This window comes from Myotis lucifugus, unplaced genomic scaffold (genome assembly GCF_000147115.1).
Source record: "Myotis lucifugus unplaced genomic scaffold, Myoluc2.0 scaffold_19, whole genome shotgun sequence".
NCBI lineage: Eukaryota > Metazoa > Chordata > Mammalia > Chiroptera > Vespertilionidae > Myotis > Myotis lucifugus.
In genome coordinates, this window is record NW_005871067.1 from 1779059 (window position 1) to 1800714 (window position 21656).

Genomic DNA, 21656 nt, shown 5'->3' on the forward strand with positions numbered 1-21656 from the left:
ACAGGTTGAACTTGAGAACCAAACTTGAGGCCTTGTTCTTGTCTTTATGAGATGCTGTGAGGTCATGTGAAGGAGAAGGGAGAAATAAAATCAATCTGTAATTTCTCCCATTGTAATTATTTTCCTTATTGATACACATTGAACCACAGATTGTTGAGAACTTGACATCCTGGAGTTACGAAGTACTCTTGCTTCCCCTTACTACACTGTGCAGTGCAGAATCTTGAGGAATGGGAGCATGCTATTTTTAATGACACCACAATGTTTATATGGCTTTTATCATTTTTGTTTTTGTTTTTAAGGCAAGAGGAACCATTCAAATAGGTTTTTATGTTCAAAATGTACTCTGGAGTTCCATCTGGGGGAATAAGAAGGCAGTTGTTCCTCTTTCTGCTGCAGTTTTACTTAGTTTCCACTGATACTAGCTCTAGAAGAGTCTGAATCAGCCATAAAATATGCCCATTCAGGAAACTGGAAAATTCATTTTCATTATTCTTTGCTGGAGGGGAAAGTGCAGGGAGGTGGAGTGGGGGGAGATGTTTGAGAAATGCTGGATAGAGCACGCCATTCTGCCCCTGCTCTGTGTGGTCTTCCTAGGCCATGGGGATTTACTTGAGGAAGAAGTGACTGGAACTGTGCCCACCACACTGGCGGTGCCTACCTGGTGGAGTTCCGGACACTAGTTGGGTCAAGAGCAACCTAATGCATGACCCTTGACTGAGGCCCTTCTATCCTGGCTACACACAGAAAAGGGAACAGCCAGGCTGAGACTGAGCATGTGGACACCTCACCTGCTGATTGGCTAGAGCCTGAGAAGCAGAGCTTTCTCCCATTGGTTCAGATTGGTGTAGGTAGCAGGTGAGGGCAGATCTTGTGGCCACCAAAAACCCTTTGCCTCGCTAGTTCCCTGGGTTCTAAATGCTCCCACCAAAACAAAACAAAAGAAAAAATAAACCATTCTTGTGCTCAAGTAACACACAGTCTACTAGTGGGAGAACTATAAACAGATCATGATAAAATAACACTTTAATACACAGTAGAGACACACAGGGAGTTCCCCAGGGGAGCTAACAGGAAGCTTTCAGGAGGTTTTGCTGGGATTCCTGGGGCGAGGGAGGCCTGGGCAGTGGGAAGAGACAGGTGAGGGGGTGTGAGGTGGGGCTGGGCGGTTATGTGTGGGGAAGTGTGTGCATTTATGTGTGGTGTACATGGCATGAGATGTGTGATGTGTACATGTTTGTACACCTTAGGGTAGGAGGTTCAATGGGGCTGCTGTGACCAGGGAAACGGGGTATGGGTGCCTTGTGACCCCTAGGCGTCACTCCTTCCCCACCAGAAGTCACAGCCCTGCTCCACCATCTGTGGCTTTCAAGGATGGGCTTATTACTGTCAGTAGGGACCCTCTTTCCCTCTTCAACAAGCCCAGCGCTCCCCAACCAACTGCAGAACAGCCTCAGGCTGTTTTGCTTACTTGACAAAACTGCTATGCCACCCTGATCTCTCCTCTTGAAACCAAGTGGGGGAAATGATGCACCTTATCAGGGACAGGACCTGTGCGCACTCCCAAGTTGGTCCCAGTGGCTTGAAAGACCCTGCTCAAAGGCCTGCTCCCACCGGCCAGTGAAGGTCCTCAGCCCTGGGTATCCACCCCCAGCCACCATGAAACAAACCAAAACTGGGATTGGCCACCTGCGCACTTCTATCTCCAACTCTTCTAAAGAGGTCTTTATGTCATGGAACTTTAGTTGGTGTGAGGAATGGTGTTTGAAATTCACTATAGGCTAAAAAAACCTCTGGGTGGCATGTAGTCAATTCTTTGCAGCAGCTGAGGTGTTTTGGAGGTCCCAAGAGGGAAACAGCAGGGTCAATGAGGGAAGAACTAGGTAGCACCAGATGGACAGAAGGGAGGGTCCTATGCTAGGCTCTTGAGCTATAAACAAATAATACAACTGAGCCTCTGTACTCCCACAGGAGCAGGTGATGCAGAACTTTGAGAAGAGGTTGCATATAGTTCAGGGTGCTTTGGGGGTGAGGGGAACACAAGAGAGCAAACAGTTCACCAGGCTCTGTGCATGACTTGTCTGTCCACACTTGCCACCCCAGGATTGGATTTTATGAGTAATTTCAGATTTTGAGTATTCCCAGTTTTCAATGTTGTTTTTTTTACACCTGGGTCAGTGCATGCTAATTTTTACCATTCTGCTACCACAGAGAGGAGAGGCTTTGGTCTGTCAGATCCATGTTCTGATGGAACTTTGAACTTGGTCAGACTTTCACCCCATTTTTCCACTTGTGAAACAGGAAATATCCTCCTAAGGATTGCTGTGAAACCCGAGTGAGAGAACCTGGCAGTGCAGGGTCACTGGAAGGCATTAAGGCATTTACTTCTCTTTGTGTAGACACAGGGCAGCCTCTACACCCCCATCCCAAATGTCAATAGTGCTGAAGTAGAGACCTTGCCATAAAGGAATCCACAGCGGTCAGCCCAGGCCATGGTACCTAGGCTAGGATTGGATGGAGGTTCAGACAAGCTGAATGATCTGCCTAGTGCTTGGGATGAGGGGTGGGGCTGGACAATCTGGATTGCACTTGAAACCAATTTTTTTCCTCCCCAAAAGCTGCTTTTTCCACCATACCATACAACCACCTGTCATGAGGTAGAGTAAGGGTTAAAGGGGCCCACACTTCACTACAGCTGAAAGTATTGTCATAAAGTGACAATTTACGTGAAAATTAAACATAAAATTCAATCTTTGTTAGAGCATTTATCCAAATTGGTCTATACATACAATTGTGTAGGCCACTATTAATATAAAATAATCAATGTTTTTGTCCTACATCCAAAAATGCAATTCTTAGGTCTGCAAACTGTAGTCAGTTGAGCCAATTTTTGAAATACTGCTCATCTTTACAGAAAAGTAAGGCTCAAAAATGTCTAACCTTTAATGAAAACAAACTGGTTTAGGCCAGACTGACACTACCCCCATTATTATCATCAGGGACTATTTTGAGAGAGAAAAAAACTTTCTTATTCAGATTTTTAAAAAAAAAATCTTTATAAGCTTCCCAACTCTATACAGAAACCTATCTTCACCTCTCAACAGTATACAATGTACACCTACTAGTGTGCATTAGGGAGCATTAGGAAAACTGTAAGAGGCAGATTACAAAATTCAAGGCTTCTAAATGCTAAATGATAAAAGTTAAAAGAAATTACAAAGTGGGGAAGAATGTTTGAATAGTGACAAGTGGTTAAGATTCTTAACATGTTACATAATTCCACATTTACAAATGAGAATGCATAGAATATTCAGTTCTATGAGGCAAACAAATTTAAAATGATGAAGTCCACACCAGACACACAAATGAAGTGTGCGCTTGAAGTGTGGGTTTAGTTAACATTTAAGTGTCCAAGTTCGTTCCCAACTCTGATACTTCCCCCGTGATCATGGGTTAAGTATTAAACTTTGGTTAGTCGTTATCACCCCTACTCCTCACTCCAGTCCCAATACTTCAATTTCCTCCTTAGACAATAAAAACCAGATAAGGTTTATTGCAGCATTATTTAGAATAGCAAAAACTTGGGGAACACCTAAATCCACCAATACTGGGATTGGTAAAAATACTTTATGTATGTCTTTAATTGAATGGAATTCAGCACATCAGTAAAGTTTTAACACATTATATGGGGTGTGCAAAAGTAGGTACACAAGTATCAATGAAGCTATTGTAATAATCATAACCTCCACATTTTTTTCCTTAGGAACTGTAAACCTACGTTGCCCACCCCTGTATTCACTTATTTGCCTGGGATAGTTTTAGACAGCGGACTATACAACACTGTAACATAATACCCACACCGACACAGACCCCTGTCATTAGAAGGCTTCGAAGATAGGCAACAAGAGTTAATGCTTTTTTCTGGGTGGTGGATTCTAAATTATGTTCAACTAAATAGTTTTAAATTTTTAAATGTGATTAAACATATGCTACTTTTCTATCAGCAGAAAGTCATTTTCGGTTAGCAAAGAGGTAGCATATATAAACAGCAAAAAAGAAACAGCGATTTTCACAGTGACTTCATTTCTAATAGTTTATACCACTCTCCCCAACCCCATTTTTAAGTCAGTGACAAAACCGTTTAGAAATGACACCGTAGATGAACTTTATTTTAAAGCTCATAAAAGGCTTTACAATACTGGTAACACACAGATCCTACATTTCTTCCATTTGACACCTCCACTTGACAGTGCACTGTGTAACAAGTGATAACATTTGAAAGATATGTTCTGCATGCTGCTAACACATTTCACTAGCGCTTGCATTACTCAATGCATTTTAATAATATCAAAGCAAAAAGTCATCTTCTATTGGACAGAATTTTAGAAAGCCCTTGTGAAATCAGATTGTATTGTTTAAAACATCCACACACATGCTGAAATGGAGAGCAAGATGCAAGAAAACTACCTTGGCAAGAACAAATGCTTAATGATTTTACCCACAGCCCTCTTGAACAAGCAGTACAGTTTGTTTTAGCTTTTCCAAAAGACAAGTCAATTTCATCCTCAGTGATGCAAATGGTAATATAGCACAGAAGCTTAGTATGAATTCACAATTCCACAGGAATCTGAAAGTTACCAAGGCAATTTTCCCTTTTAGGATCATAAAGACTACAGACGTAAGCTTTTCCTTTTTCCATATAGTACACAAAAGTTCTAAACATTCTTAAAAAAGAAAATATAAATAGTCTCAGTATGTTATGTAGAGTCACATACTATGGCAAAAATATTTTATTAATTAAAGGATGAAGCCAATTTAATGTTATCTAGTCCAAGTCCATATTAATGGAACTCTTCTCATTAGGGTAACATTCACCATTCTGATGTGGAGGTTCAGCACCAAAATTATTTTTGCCTTGATCTAAATCGTCTTCCTTTTTATCAGTATTTGGGCCATTTGGAGTTCTTTCCAGTTTGGGTGATTCGATTTTTGGTTTGGGTTGTGTTACAACAGGTTCACAGGTATTATTCAACTCCTAAAAAACGAAAACAAAGCTAGTAATCAGACTGACTCAGATCCATCTAGTTCATTTTCAATTACTTTCCTACATGCTTGAACCAATACTTTTCTACCAACTCCAATTACACTTACCTCAAAGAATACCATTTACTCATTACACTTGCTCAAAACTATAGCTTGAAGCCTGATCAAAGAAAAGTGAATACTATCCTATGATGTCTCATGGACTTGCTAAGTATTCATACATTATAATCTTTGCAATAGCATTAAAAGGTAGGAATTATGATACCCACTGATGGAAAAGGGAAATGGTTCACTGAGGTAAAGTAACTTTGCCTCAAAAAAAAAAAACCACCCCAAAAACAAAAAAAACCCTAAGAGCTGAAATTCATTGTAGCCCACTGACTTCAAAGGCTTACGTTTCCGTAATCTTTACTGTGTCTGAAAATCCTTCCAGACAGAAGGCAGTTCCCCGTTTTCTTTTTCCCCTCAACTTCCTTCAAACCTCAGGCACTTGGCAAAGCCTTCCCTGTTAAAACCCTTACTTGGGTCCCCTCCACTGTCCAGAATTTCCTAACCCCTTCTAACTCTTATTTGTATCACTGGCACTTTATAAACCATCTCATATACTGCCATACGTGTTTACTGTCAAGTCTTCTTCACACTAGCAGGGCAGGGACTTCCTTTGTACACTGGAAGTTTAGCACCTGGTACAATGACTGACACGTGGCTGAACAAATACAATTTGTTGAGCTAAATGAATAAAATGAAAATTTAACAGATACTTATAAAGTCTTCTAAATTTTGTGATATCAATTATAAACCAAGAAATCTGGTTTTGGTCAGGAGGAGGTGAAAGACTTATGGGAAAAATGGCCATGTTCAGGGTTCAAGTGATTGTAACTTGAGCCCCTAAGAAAACACAGCAATGAATAGACAATAACACTCACCTTTATTTTTGCTTTAATTTCCTGAGCACGTATAACTGGATCCTGATCGAGACTCTTTCTAGCCTGTTCATTCATGACGTTATTCATCCACTCCATCACTTCATTCACGGATTTCTCGACCTTTTTCATTTCTGACTCATCAATATGGTTATATTTTTCATCCTGAATGGAGAAAGCATGGTCATTCAGCAGAGTTAAGTATTTAACATTGATAACAAACTTGACAAAATTTTCTATGAAGTTCAAATACCAAGAACAAATTTCTAATTTAAGAACATCATCTGTCCACCCTAAAGGTTCCTCAACTTCACTATTAGCTGATTAAAACCTGCAGTCCCCTCTTTCTGGTGCATAAATACTTACGCTCTTTCTGAAGTCGGCTGCTATCTTGGCATAGTGCTGCAGCCTCTGACCTAGTTCTTCAAATGCTTTTGGCCGTTCCTCAGCTTCTTGAAATCGAACTTTAATTGGCGTGCCAATTTTCTAAAACAAATGTAACAAATTAGTATTTCTCATCATCATATTTTAAAAGTCTATAGTCTAAACCACAGGCACCGCTTTCAGAGGGGAAAGAAGGGCCTACCATTAATTCTTCTAACTTGTCCACATAGGCTTGTTTTGCTTGGTCTTCTCCTTCCTCATAGAGCCAGTCCTCAGTCTTGGTGAGCAGTTGCAAAAATTTTTGATGGTCCTGTATGTGAAACATAAGAACCAACATGACGAAGAGTCACAGTCAGAAATGTTAAACATGAAGTATCTGCTCTCATTTCAAGAAAGGCACATGGGTCAACTGGATTCTCCTCATTAAAAAGTATGAAGGAGCAACATACTCTACCATCAGCCCCTCCTACCCAACTCATATAAACTATGTGCTGCTATTCTAGCCTTAGGTTTGGGCTATCTCTATCTCAGAATCACCACCATAACCAATTTAGGAAATGTTAGGGCAGAGATGAGAACTGAACTATCACAAAAATCTTAGGACTAAAATAGACTCCTAAGATTAAATTCTTTTAACTTTAGAATTAATCCTTCAACCATCCTAGATATCTAGCCATTTTTTTCCCCAAGTCCCATCTTTCACAATTGTGCTTCTGGGATTTACTCAGAAGCCTACTGACTTTGAGAGCTTAGACAAGGGCTAAGGAGAATGGGGGCTGATAAACTTTGGAATGAATGGATAAACAAGATTTTTGGGATAAACAATAAGAGCAAGCTAGCCATAAAAAAATTTTTTTTGAGGTCTCTGAAAGCAAAGGCTTTCAATTTATCTTTTAAGCCTCCGTAACTGTTAATGGTAAAAACTAAAGAATCATTGGTATTAGCTAGATAGAAAAATTGTACACCACTAGTGAGCCTCTCTCTGGGGTTTTGTTTATACAATTTCTACTTTAAGTTGTTTTGTTTCCAAAAAGCTTATTACATAATCTAGTAGAGGTTCAAAGCTAAGTTTGATAATAAATACTTTATAGCTGAATAAAAACCAGACTCTAAACATACCTGCTCACAGATGAATTTTTCATATGGTCCGCAGAGCTTATCCCGGAACTCATACACATATTCCTCCACTGCGTTTTTAGCATCGTTTCTTTCCTTCTCCAATTTATCCTGCATTATCATCTTACCCTGTCAGGGAACAGAAAAGGTTAATTCCAGCTTTCTGTTATCTGTAACAAATTGTACCAAAAAAATTAGTATTAACAGTTCTAAATTATACCTCATAAAACTCTTACAACAAACCCACAAAGTTCTTCATTTTCTAACATTATATAAAAAAATTACATAACTTTCTCATTTGAGATTTAATACTAAGGGGAAAAAACAATTCATGGCTTTTATTTTGTTTTCTTTTATGGAGTTACATGGTTATCTCATCTTGGGATTAATACTGACCAATAGATAATGATCAGACCACTCTGCCATATTTGAAAATCAAGGATAAATTACTTATATTTATTGTTAAATTTCTAAACACAGTGTTCCTATCTGAGTACAGAAAAAATGAATCTTAATTATCTCACACACTCTATGGAAAAGCACATGTTTTAACAGAAATATTCAATGTGGCCTAAAATACGAATTGTACTGTGCCCAGTGTTAGAAAATACTGGCATCCAATTTCTTTATAAGGACTTGGAATCAGTTTTATACCAAGCAGAATGGTATAGATCTCTTTTGTTATAAAGATGAAAAAACATAAAATTTGTTTAAAAATTTTAATTAAGCCCTCACCAGATAGCTCAGTTAGTTGGAGAATCATCCTAACATGCGGAGGTTGCGGGTTCGATCCCCAGGCCAGGGCACATACAAGAATCAACCAATGAATGCATAAATAAGTGGAACAACAAATCAATATTTCTCTCTCTAAAATTAATCAATAAGAAAATAAACGGAAAAGCCATTGATTTTGGTTTCATCCTATCTCTAAAACTGTATAAAACTTGGGATACTGATCAGGATTACAGCCATTTATTAGAAATATGGACAATAGGGCCAAACAACTAAATATATTCTAAAATAAAAGTATTTATTGGAAGTACCTACCTCCGTTTCAATGTACATATTAAGCAGGTCTCTCCCCAGCTGATAGACCAAGTTGGCCTCAACAGGTAGCTCCACATTCACTACCTTGATTTTGGGTTTTTTAGCTTCTGGAGGCTGGTCAACTTTCTTTTCATTTGCCTTGGGAAGGGGGGGTAAAAAAAAAAAAGAAATTCTTAAAGAATCCTTGAAAAACAAAACAAAAACAAATAAAACTCCTTATCATACTTGATGACATAGGCAAAAATAAAATCCCCACAACTATGAAGTTAGAAGTAGGTATAAGCTTATCTGATTTCCACCCGCCTGTTTTTAATCAGGGCTGCAATGACATGTAAGCATGCCACACTCTCATTTGAGAATTCACCCATACATTTCTCTTTTCATATTAAACTTAATCTCCCCTGCTAAAGCTTTTCTCCATTGGTCTTTATCTTCTCATCCCTTTAAGCAATGTTTGTGACTCTGAAGAGTCAAAAATATTATTAAATTGCTGCATTTTATATTATAGTATAGAATCTGACAATAACTGCAGACTGACCAATGCTAGCAATGTTAGGGTCAACACTATCTCTGTAATATATACATACTTACTACCTAAGTCCTTACGTCCCAGTATTATACCTGCCTTGATTACAATTAGCACCACACTGATGAGTGCCTTTCAAAATGTCCTACTGAATTTGGAAATTACACACATGTATCTGTCTGTATATATACATATATCCCTATCCCTACTACCTGCCTCTGAGTCATATTACTTCTCATAAGCAACTCCCCATGGTCAAGAAATAAGAGTCTTAAAATAGCAAATAGAACGATGCAGCTACTGCTAATAATTTATTGTAGATTTTTCAAAATATTTAAATACAGGGCTAAAGAAGTAAGCATCTCCTATGGCCTTTAATTTTCCAATTCCAAGTCTTTTCTGTGTATTTCCAATTCTGCAGGTTCCCACTTGCACAAGTAGAAAATAGACTGGAAGATAACCAGGAGATATATCACACGTACTCTGGTTGGCTGGTTTGGTCAAGTAGGAAGAGAACCAGCCCATGGGTCACAGAAAGCTCTGCCAATGGATAACTTCGGGGAGCTATTAGGATATTAAAATTCTAGGCAGTTTAAAGAAAAAACTGGAACTTGAAAAAGGTTCAACGGTTTGCCTAAAATTACAAAGAGAGATGGGATGAGAACTTTTGTTTCCCAGACTTCTATTTCAGTGCTCCTTAGAAATCCCACACCTCTGAACTGCTCTAAGCTGTGTCAGTAGCAATGACCCAGTCAGTCTGCCTATACTCTCTCTGTCTTCCTCCCTCTAGTGCACAGGAGAGCTCTCCAATATTTTGTGCACCCTCTGGGGGCATGACCACAAGAAAGACAAATGGATCAGTTGATATCTACACTTAGCAAAACACGAGAACAACAGATGTTTGGGAAAGATTGGATGATAGTCTATGTCTGGCAGTTAAGAGTATCTGGCAATACAACATTAAACCAACTATTGACAAGACCAATTTTATCACATCATAGCATTTGACGTGGCATGAACAAGGAACCCTCCGAGGAGGTGTGTGAGAATGTTCCAAAGGGCCTGATGCTAGTGCTTCCTCCTATAGCTAAGAGCATGAGGCGCTACCAATGGCATGTTCCAGACAGGTATCAACATTATCAGCACCATCAGTTAATGTCAAAGTGAGTGAGGGGAGTGATACTAAAATCAAGGAGCTGTTACTACAAACAAAGCAGTGCTGCTCCACTGGCATCATTAACTCTAGCAGGAGAAAACAAGGAAGGCTTTCAGAAACCAGAACCAGGACCTATGTTTCACATCGGGACCCCCACAGGAACAATCGGGACACAGGACATTCATAACTGGAAACTTCCACCAAGTGTAAAACGTATTTTGACACCAATGAACAATCCTGTAATTCATCAAGAGTAAAGAATTCTACACTTACAATGAGAAAACCAAACCGCTAATGGAAGGTTAATAATTTGCATACAACTTGCTTGCTTTCTGAAAAGCACAGAGTGATATGGAGACAAAGGAAACTTTCTAATATTCATCTGACCATGAAATTTAAAGGTTTGATTAGAAAACGACATTTTTAAAGGGACACAATACAACTATTTAATTTAGCTTCCAACACATGCTGTGGAAACAGGGCAAAAGAACAATTACTTTGAAAGCAATCTGGTTATTTCCAGATCATCCTAATTAATTTATTCAAATTTGACAGGTGATTTAAAAGGAGGAGAAAGTTTACTAGACTCTTGTAGCCCATGTATTTATTATAAGACTAATTCAAGTGGAAACGAGTCACACAGCCCTGCCCTTCACAGGTACTTTTGGCACTAGAGAAGACAACCAATGCTACGTGTTCGTCTCTGTTGCTTGGTGCGGCAATAAACCAAGAGAAGCCTTCAGGTCTAAAGCAGGATATTCAATTCCCTTAGTTGAGCTTAAGTACCTTCAGCTGGTTTTAGTTGAAAAATACATGGAAAATCAACAGGAGAAAAAAATCCTACTTAGACTAAATAAGACAATTTGGTGCTTGCTCTTGAAACTGCAGATTTAATATTATTAATGATCACATGTTGCAACATTGTCCAATGGATTGAACTAGAAGTATCACTCACTTTGTCAGCATCTGGGGTTTTGTTCTCTTCTGAGGTAAGTTCAGGTGAAGGGGGAGACTGTGAGGTCTGTTGACCATCAGTTTGTACCTGGGGCTGTGTTCCAGCTTCACTGCTGTCTTGCTGGACATTTTTCTGAAATGAAAGCCCAGGCACAAAGGATGTAGAAAGCAGGTGTACTTGGAAAATGTAAAGGTTACAGGGTACCCGAGACAGTATGTTCAATTTCTGAAATCTTAACAGGTGGGGAAAGACACTGGATAAAAGCAAAATGAACACAAAATATCTGAAAACTTCTTTGAAATTTTAAATCCATAAAAATTATTCGAATGACAGCACTTCATATAGTTAAATAACACAAATAGTAGGCATTTTGATTGATGTGATGACAATAACTCTCTTTTAAGAAACTTCCACCTAGCCTTGTACAGATATTGACTCTCGAAAGCAAAGGAAATAGGTTTGCCCCAGGCCTGTCCCAGAGAAAAGCTTCCAAAACCTAGTTTCACCAGGAGCTATCATGCATGTGGACATCTCCTTTTCAATGAACTGAACAGTTACATGAAAGAGCCAACCATCAGTTATTCAGGGGCTCATCATGACAGCTCAGACACGCAGACCCTCTGTCCCCACGCTTGTCGTCTGACCAGTTACAACCAAATGATCTCAGATTAGAGATTACCGTATATGCCACATGGTAGTGACTTCAATCCTTCCTGCCCCACCCTCAAGACTCTCCTTTCTGTAAGAGCTTTGAGATTCTAAGGCTTAATCACCAAACATTTGACTTCACAATATGTGGTCTATATTTTTTTTAAAAAGTGTTCAGAAGCCAGGCACTCCTGATATGTCCAGAAGGTCCTAAGACTGACACAACAGGCATTAGAACAATGGTGTTTGTAACCAAATGAGAAAGTACACGGCCCTGGTCATTTTACTCATTGTACTGAAGATTTTCTACATGAGAACAACACTAAGGCTCAGATACTAATGTTCCTACGTGTTCCAGAGGTCTCTGACCACTATTGTCATATCTTAACTAAAACACTATACTGCCTGCCCCCTCATTTAAGCGATTTCTGATTATTACCCAGAAGTAAACTTAATAGTTGCTCTATTTTAAAGTTTCTGAAAGGTCCTCTGTTAGCACTCATGCTAAAGGAAGGCTAAATTAAGAACATGAGCAGTAACAACTTTCTGTGCTGTAGAAAGACACTTCTCTTCCTTCCTCCCACAATACAGCAAACCATGAAAAAAAAAGCAAGTAAGTTCTAAATTACCAAAACCAATTGTGACATTAAAAAAAAAAAATCAACTTTAATATTTGGTATATATTTCACCAAATAGTTTTTGTAGTAGTTTTTTTTTCTCCTTAATCACCAGCCAACATTTGACTTCACAATATGTGGTCTATGTTTTTTAAAAAAATAATGTAAAGAAATTACTCCATTGTCATATGCCAGTTCAAATTAATCATAATTCACCACATTCCAGGCTATATATGAACATCATATAGCAACTGCTAATTATCATGATTATCCAAAAAGCTAACCAAAATTAAGCAAAACCTATTTTAACCCTTCTCTTATAGATTACGATTAACTTAACTATGTATTCAAACTCAAAGGTTCATCCACACTTACCTCAGCCTCTGGGTTTTCTGGAGGTCTCTGGTTCTGACACTCTACATCTGCTTCAACAGAAGGCAGCTCACTGTTCTCAGCAGGGACTTTCTCCACCATAGACGCTGTAGAGATGGTGAAAATGCCATGGGTGTTGACTCGCACTTTCACTTTCACTCTCGATTTTTCTCCATCTTTCTGTGCAGAAACATTCTGAACTATGAAGCGACCTAAATAAAAATAAATTGACAATTTAAAAACTAAATCTACATCTCTGTAAAGAAGATAAAGGCTTCTTCGCCCTGGCTGGTATGGCTCAGTTGGTTGGGCGACATCCTTTGCACCAAAAAGCTGCCAGTCCGATTCCCGGTCAGGGCACATGCCTGGGTTACAGGCTAGATCCCTGGTAGGGGGTCAGCAGGAGGCAGCCAACTGATGTTTCACTCTCACATCGATGTTTCTCCCTCTCCCTTCTCTAAAAACCAAAAAAAAAGTCTTAAAAAAAACACATAGGCTTCTAAGAACTTAAAGCTTCAAAGTACTGCTATTCCAAAACCTCGCCATTTTGGAACTGTGTTAGATTTAACCTCCCACTTTACCAACTGTATTAGATTTAAGCCTTTTAATGTATACTATAAGCATAATTTCTTAAAATAGACAAGTCTCCAGTATAATTATAATATTTGGGCTTAATCTTAATATGCTGTGAAATGTCCAAAGGCCAAGGACACATTTGTGATTGTTTTTATTTAACATTTATGACCCAGCCACTATGTGTAAAACACTAATAATGACCAGTAGTCACTACCTCCTCTTATCCTACTTCTCCAGGCAGGTGAGCACAAACTACAGGTGAAAATCCATCAGCAAGTGAAAAGGCTGAATGTTATCAGGCCATGCTGCATTTTCATCCTATAGGGCAGTGGTTCTCAACCTTGGCTGCACATTCGAATCACCTGGGAATCTTTTTAAAATCCTGACTTCTGGGCCTCATCCTCCGGAAATTTTTTCTTTGTTATTAATGTGGCCCCACCCCATAACAAAGAAACAGAATTTCCGGAGGATGAGGCCCAGAAATCAGGATTTTAAAAAGATTCCCAGGTGATTCGAATGTACAGCCAAGGTTGAGAACCACTGCTCTAGGGCTTTCAGGGAATACATTCTTTCTGATTGAATAATCAAAACAGTTTTCTAGGTTTTTAAATAGGTAAGGTGACCTAAAACCTTTATCAAAGCTTGAAATTATTATGCACAACAGAGTAGTTCCAGAGCACTACTGAGGAGGAGTTGAATGCTGACTCTGACCTAGATAATCTGGGCTCCAATCCTGACTGTGTGACCAGCTGCAAGTTACTTGACCTTTTCATGCTTGTAGTGTGAACATACTATGTGCAAGGCACTATGGTATTCAACAGCCATGTATTTAAGGTGCTAGCTACACAAACACAAGAAAGTTACAGTGTGAGATGTTGGAATAGACCTTCCGTTAATGATTAATTCACTAGTTCAGGAAATGATTGCCATTAAGACCCATTTAAAGAACAGCAGTTATGCCTGGCGGGTGTGGGTGTGGCTCAGTGGTTGAGTGTCAACCTATAAAACCAGGAGGTTCACGGTTCAATTCCCAATCAGGGCACATGCCTGGGTTGTGGGCTTAGGAAGATGTCTGAGGCTCTCCCACAGATTTCTAGAGTTACTGTGGGTCAAAACAGATGTATAGTGTCAAGCCTCTCAAAGAAAAATGTACCAAAAAAGATGTACTTTTTAAAATATGTAGGTACATTTGAGAAGTAGCTCAATGGTTGCTAAGCCAGGTTTTATATTGGAATTAGGTGGTAATTCCTTAAATATAAATGATATCAGAAGAGGAACAATGCCTATGTGTTCTTAAATATAGATCCTTAGAAGTAACAGCAGCACTAACTAGCAAGTCATTTTACCTCTGTAGGCTAGTTTATTCATCAATAAACAAAGATTTCTCCATCCTAAATTGAAAATGGCCTTCACTTGGAATTATGTTCCACTCAACACTGCTAAGAATATGAAAAAATTTCAAGTTTGTGCATGTAAATACAGTTAATTGCTTTACCTATTTTTGCTTCTGGATATGGAACTCCTTGAGGATCAGAATAGAAAGCTTCCAGTTCAAAAGGTCCGCTTCTAAAAAAGGTGAGAACTTTGGAGAAGGGAGCAGCATGGTTTCGACTGAACACTTCGTGAACACTAGAAGAAGGAAAGGCAGTCATTATGTCAAGTACTTAAGCTTATTGTGCTACATAAACAGAACAGGAACATTCCAAAGTCTGTATCAAGTCTATCTCACCATTTATAACACCAAAATGACAGAAATACTTTGATAGGTTTGGCTGTTGAAAAATCCCAGTTAGATTAATTAGACACACTAGCATAAAAGTCATTCTTTTATATTAAATCACATCACCTTAAAGTTATTTTCTGATACATACCCTTCAGTGACTTCTGAATCGTGGCTCCAGACCAGAGATATGGGAAAAGGAACTGCATCTATGATGGAAAACTCTCTAACTTTAAATGCTGGAGACAGGATTGCACACTTCAAAAAAGATAGACAGAAAGGAAGAATTATCAGGAGTACACGAATAATTCGACTCACCTTTTAACAAAACTCAATTCAAACTGGATGAATAGGTTTAAATTCAAATTCAAACTTGCTGACAGTATATGTCAACTATAAAAACTTCCCAGGTTTCTGGGAATTAGTTGGCTAAGGAGGCATACCCCAGCCTCAAGGTAAAAACTAAAACAAAAACCCCACGATGGTTCCTGATGATACAATAGATAACCAGTAATAAGTAGCTACAAATTCTTTCCTTCTTTTAAGTTTTAAAGGGTAGTCCATCTAAATACCTTTCTCCATAGAATCTCTTGCTTTATACAAAACAAACAACTATGCTGCCCTAGCTGGTTTGGCTCAGTGGATAGAGTGTCGGCCTGTGGACTGAAGGGTCCTGGGTTTGATTCCGGTCAAGGGCTCAATCCCCACTGTGGGGCTGGCAAGAGGCAGCCAATCAATGATTCTCTGTCATCATTGATGTTTCTATCTCTCTCTCCCTCTCCCTTCCTCTCTGAAATCAATAAAAATATATTACGTAAATAAAAAAACCTATGCTAACCAGATCAAAACTCAAGCATATTAACTTGAAACTTTAGTTAAAACTATTTGACTATAATGTCCTAAATATAAACTAGTATTAATTTTTTAAAATCACTGACTTCTAGATTTGGTGTTTTTGCTTTGTCAAACATCAGGCCTCTGAGCTGCCTTCTTACCTGATAAGCAGGTTAAAAGCAATTTGGAGGGGGAGCAGCTGTTTCCTAAAAACAGTTAACAAATACCCTTACCCTGCAAACTTCGCCCCACATCAATTCTACATTACACCACATTGCCATTCAAATTCCCTCCTATGTGCTTTGTAACAACTGTGACCCCCAACACCCTGCAGCTAATTTCTGCATAACAGCCATTTTCTGTGACACCCCAGAATCATGCCAGTAGTTTCTCATCCTGTTTGAGAAACACTGGTTCTGTAGTCCTTTAAATTTCCTGATCTTCTACATTTGAAGATCCTCTTCTCCCTGTAGCCTTATGGACTTATTTAAAAATAACTCCCCTGTGATATCTAAGTAGACACACCATGATACAATGAGGTGGAAGAGGTTCTGACATGAGAGCAAGAGAAGGGCTTAGGAAACATACCTGCAGTGCACAGCCTCTGGCAACTGCTTCATCTGCATTGAGTGTTGTGCTAACATCTTTTCCAAAGAATCTGGCAATTTTTTCTTTCACAGCTGGAATTCGTGTAGTGCCTCCAGTGATCTCAACAGCACTCACATCTTCTACTCTGAGCCGAGTCTGTTCCATCAGTGAATGAAGGGGAACTTCTATCTTTTGCAGGAGTTCAGCACAGAGTTCTTCAAACTGTGCCCTTAGTGAGTAAGAGGAACACTTGTTAAGTCTTAGAAAAATTACCTAAAGGCCAATATCTTGTTTTAAAATAATAAACGTTATCAACCTGGTGAATTTCATTTCTTTTTAATCACACAAGTTTAACTCTTGTAATTTGCAACTTTTAAAAAATATAAACATATGAAACAGGTGCAGAAAGGGGGTAGAGGAGAAAAATCAGTTCTACAAGGTATCACTGGAAAAATCACTTTTACATAAAGATTGACATTTTACTCCTAAATGATTTCTGTGATCCAATTCTCATTACTCTATTTATTTCCACTGATTTTTAAAAAAATATATTTTATTGATTTTTTTACAGAGAGGAAGGGAGAGGGATAGAGAGTTAGAAACATCGAGAGAGAGAAACATCGATCAGCTGCCTCCTGCACACTCCCCACTGGGGATGTGCCTGCAACCAAGGTACATGCCCTTGACCGGAATCGAACCTGGGACCCTTGAGTCCGCAGACCTACGCTCTATCCACTGAGCCAAACCGGCCAGGGCATATTTCCACTGATTTAAAAATATTTCTGTAAAATATTTGGTGAAACCATGATTCAATTACTGGCCCAGAAGTACTAAAAAGTGGAAAATACCGAAAAAACTTTCATCAGATCTTTGCAGAAGTGCCCCTCGCTATAAGGGGGTTCACAGTCTATCCAGCAGGCAGTGCACAACTGTGGGCCAAGACACACAGCACTCCAGTCAGAACCAACCCCTGGGCTCTAAGCCAGTCAGAGCTCTTCCTATTTACTCTAGCAGATTTCAGAACGCACCTGTTCATCTTTCCCATCACGTCCTGGTCATTCATGAAACACTCAATGCTCAGTGGCAGGTCCATACTGTTGGAGCTCATTAGCTTTTTCAATTTCTCACACTCTTGATACAGACGAAGAAGGGCTCGAATTTTGGATTTTGCATCCAACTTGTACTTAGTTTTAAATTCTGCACAAAAATGTTCTACTAACTTTTCATCAAAGTTTTTTCCTCCCAAGAAAGGATCAAAAGCTGTTCCTAGTACCTAATTTAGTTAAAACAACAACCTGGTTATTTTCAATCATATTTTTTTACTACAACGTTAAACATTCCTACTCAAACAACTGAAGATTAATAGGCTCAATATTCTATCTAAATGACAACATGAAATCCAAGTCAGTTAGGAGAAATATAACTAAAATTCAAATGAAATACTGAATCTCTAAGATAGCTTTGATCTTTAATGATTACACAGATGACCTGAAAAAGCTTTTCTTCCCTAAACAAGAACATTAGAGCAGTGGTCTCCAACCTTTCGGACCTCGCAGACGTCCGCAGACCACCGTTTGGCGACCACTGCATTAGAGTATGCTGAGCCATCATCTTTGGGAACAATTCCTTATTCATACCATTACCCAACACTCTTCATTTCCAAGAAGACCATAGTCAAGAAGCTCAGCAGCTTAAGGTAATGACAAATATAACATTTAATAGGTTTTGGTCACTTAATTCCCATTTTTTACTTTACCTTCAATTTCCCCTTGTTAAAGGCACAGGCAGAGACCTGAAGAGCTGAGTGTCCCATGTCAACAAAAACCACTATCCGAGGTTTCTCATCCGGGCCTGGGAGATCGGGCTTATAAATTCCAAAGTTCAAAGCAACTACAAAAAAATTAACTGAGTTTCAATTCTTTCATTCAAGTTTTCTTAGGAATGTCACTGTTCTAACTAGTGTCCCAGTGCACAAAATCGTGCACATTGAAAGGAAATTAATTAGGAGAAATATTTTAATATTGCTATTCGCCCTTTCTCTGTAATAGAAGTGTCAACCAAATTCATGATCGACAAGGACAGATCGAAACACACGCATCTGACTGGCACCAGCGAAAGCTTTATATGTATCGCACATGCGCGAGTCAACTTAGCTTTTTATAGATACAGAATAAACTTGCTTAATTAGACCTTCTTTCTGATTTAGCTAAACTTTTCCCAGCCCAGTGAAGCACCTCAACTTCTCTTTCTGGTAGTTGTCAGCAACACAGCAGTAAATATCAACACGAAGCAGATTATTATTGTAAATCTCGCAGGGAGAACAAGGGGTGAAATATTTAACTGCAGCAGTGTTTGACTATATTCTGTGCAGTGAGAAAACCTGAAGTCATTTTCAAGGTCCACCATTTCTTACTTTCAGTCAGGTCATGTTTCAAAGCTTTCTAAATCTCCGTTTTCCAGCTAAGGAAAAGAAAATAGGATTCCACCAAGTCTCATATCTACCTACTTCAGGGCTTCTGTGAGGATCAAATGAGATGACGCACATGAAAACGCTTCACAAACATTTGGTTAAACTGTGAAATGTTTGCACCTGGCTATAAAGCAAGTTGTGTTCCTGGGCTGAAGAAACTCCGAGGCGGCTAGTCGCTAGGGAGAGAAAGCCGGGCTATACAACATGACGTCATTACCCGGTGCCCACAGCAACAGTGTCCAGGCTGGGCTGGGCTGGGGGCCACATTTTGCGCCATGGGGTCTTAGCAGCATTGGCTGCAATTTGGTGGGGTGTCGCTCCGGGTGGTGGCAGGGCCTGTGTCCCACTTGGGGGAAGCCGAGTGTTGGTTTGTCGGCGCCAGGTCCATGGTGCCGTTTATTTTAAAATGGCCAGTGTGCGTCATGGAAGCTCCTGCATTGAGCATCTGCCCCCTGGTGGTCAGTGTGTGTCATAGCTACCGGTCAGATGGACAGACACTTAGCCTTTTATATAATAGATTACATATGTAGGAAACTTGACTACACTTCAAACATTTAAAGATGAACACACCGCTTTTATACCTGACTTCATACTAGTTTTCTTGGCATTGATTACCCTTTTCTGATTTTAGAATAATGCTCTAAAACTTTTCAATATATGGAGAGAAGACATACAATGACATGCAACCACAACCAGTTATCAGACACATTACACCAATACTCACATTTTAACCACGACCTGCTAGGACACTGCTTATTCAGAAAAATTAAGGATATACAACTACAGTAACTCCATTTCCTACCAATTATATTTATATCCAAGGCAAATAAATAACTGATCTCCCTTAAAGAGTCTGTTAGCTTAATAAACTGATAAAAGCTCTAGGACGTAACAGTGACCACTTTGCTCAACATTATATCCACACCTAAACCTGATGCCTAGCAAACGGCACAGCTTAGCATTTCAGAGAGATGATCAATGCCTAACCATATATATTCAGGAAATATAGGAGGAAAACTATTTTACTACACCAGTAATTGCAGTCAAGGTAGTTGTGAAACCCAGAATCATTAAGATTTGGAGAAAATTTGTTTCTTAACTATAAAAACAATGTAAGAAAATTTAAAAACTAAATCCAACACACCTAATTCAAAAAATAAATATATACAGGGTAGAGCAAAAGTAGGTTACTGTTGTTTATATGGAAAATAATACAATAAATAATACAAGAACAACTCTGTGTTTTATGTACTCACAACTGTAAACATACTTTGCCCCATCCTGTGTTGTGTGTGTGTGTGTGTGTGTGTATATATATAATATTTAAAGAAATTTATAAATATTTATAGGAATTTAAAGGAATTTTCTAATGAAAACAGATTAATAAATCTGACAAAGTGCCAATTTCTCATTAAACGTAAGCATCTGAAAAGCTGGAAGTTGTGCTTTCAAACCTAATACATGTTTTTTAATAAACTGTATTTCTACATCAATGTGAAAAAATGTTTAGTAATTGTTTCTGATATGTCTTAATTTTAGTTATGATAGTATAGTTACTCCACACAAAAAGATTTTGCTTACCAGCTGTCATATCATTCATGAGTCTTAAGCAGTTCAGACCAACAATTTGTGCAGCATCTAATACAGATCGCCTCTCAGCATCTGTGAAGAAAGAGGGGACCTAAGGACAAGAAAAGAATTTTAACATATCTAGAACACAAAAAATATATACAAATTCCTTATAACAACTTGTACTAAATTCATAGGTGCCTTAGCTAGGTCATAAAACAGAAATAGACCTTTAGGCTTAGTTACTTAGCATTCAGAACAGTAACTTACTTTTGAAAAGATTGTCCTAAACTTAAAATATCAAGGGATGGTTTTTTATGCTGTTGAGTGAGGCACTTCTAACTGGATTATTTTTACCACTTTTCTAGGACAGCATTTTAACTAGGATACTTTTCAAGAACATGTAACATTACATTCATAGAAGCACTTAACTATAAAGTACATAAGGAAGACTTGGTGGCTTTCACATTTCCCCCCCTAAGTCTTTGTAGATGCTTCAGAAAGAGACAAAGACAAGAGCCAATGTGGGTCTCTGCTCACTTTTCAAATCAGAACACTGCTTTCATCAGTTTTTTTCATCAAGTTAAAGAAAAATAAAACAGGAAGGACCACTGATTTATAATTTAACTAGAGGCCAGGTGCACGAAATTCATGCACAGGTAGGGTCCCTAGGCCTGGCCAGGGATCAGGGCCTTCCAGCTGCCACTGGGGACCTTCCTTCCGTGGCTGCCGGCTGGGGCCTCCCTTCATTCCACACCGCCCCCTTGTCAGCGCACATCATAGTGAGTGACAGAACTCCCAATGGAATTCCCGCAGGGACACTTTGCATATTAGCCTTTTATATATACACTAGAGGCCCGGTGCACAAAATTCGTGCACTGGGGGGTGGGGGTCCCTCAGCCCAGCCTGCCCCTCTCACAGTCTGGGAGCCCTCAGTGGATGTCCTACTGTCCTACAGTCTGGCAGCAGAGGCTCAGAGCAGGCGCCCTGTGTGTGTGTGTGTGTGTGTGTGTGTGTGCGCGCGCGTGCGCATGTGTCCCGTTGGGGGCCTGCCCCCAGCCGCATCAGAGGCTCAGAGCAGTTCCCTGTGTGTGTGTGTGTGTGTGTGTGTG

General features: G+C 39.1%; 1 protein-coding gene across 2 annotated transcripts in view; it reads right to left on the reverse strand.

Moving 5' to 3' along the window:
• Positions 1–4140: 4140 nt before the first annotated feature.
• The window catches only part of HSPH1 (heat shock protein family H (Hsp110) member 1), a 22885-nt gene continuing 5369 nt past the window's right edge, over positions 4141–21656 (reverse strand). The window contains exons 5-18 of one of the 2 annotated variants that reach the window (XM_023751124.1): positions 20557–20656; positions 18262–18395; positions 17534–17778; positions 16506–16734; positions 15235–15341; positions 14859–14992; positions 12791–12999; positions 11151–11282; positions 8514–8651; positions 7470–7595; positions 6553–6660; positions 6333–6452; positions 5970–6131; positions 4141–5035 (exon numbers count right to left, since the gene is read on the reverse strand). In XM_023751124.1, the coding sequence (XP_023606892.1) occupies positions 4826–5035; positions 5970–6131; positions 6333–6452; positions 6553–6660; positions 7470–7595; positions 8514–8651; positions 11151–11282; positions 12791–12999; positions 14859–14992; positions 15235–15341; positions 16506–16734; positions 17534–17778; positions 18262–18395; positions 20557–20656 (2154 nt within the window). In that variant the 3' untranslated portion in view covers positions 4141–4825. The remainder of the gene's footprint in view (positions 5036–5969; positions 6132–6332; positions 6453–6552; positions 6661–7469; positions 7596–8513; positions 8652–11150; positions 11283–12790; positions 13000–14858; positions 14993–15234; positions 15342–16505; positions 16735–17533; positions 17779–18261; positions 18396–20556; positions 20657–21656) is intronic. The other variant, XM_023751125.1, reaches the window with a different exon arrangement.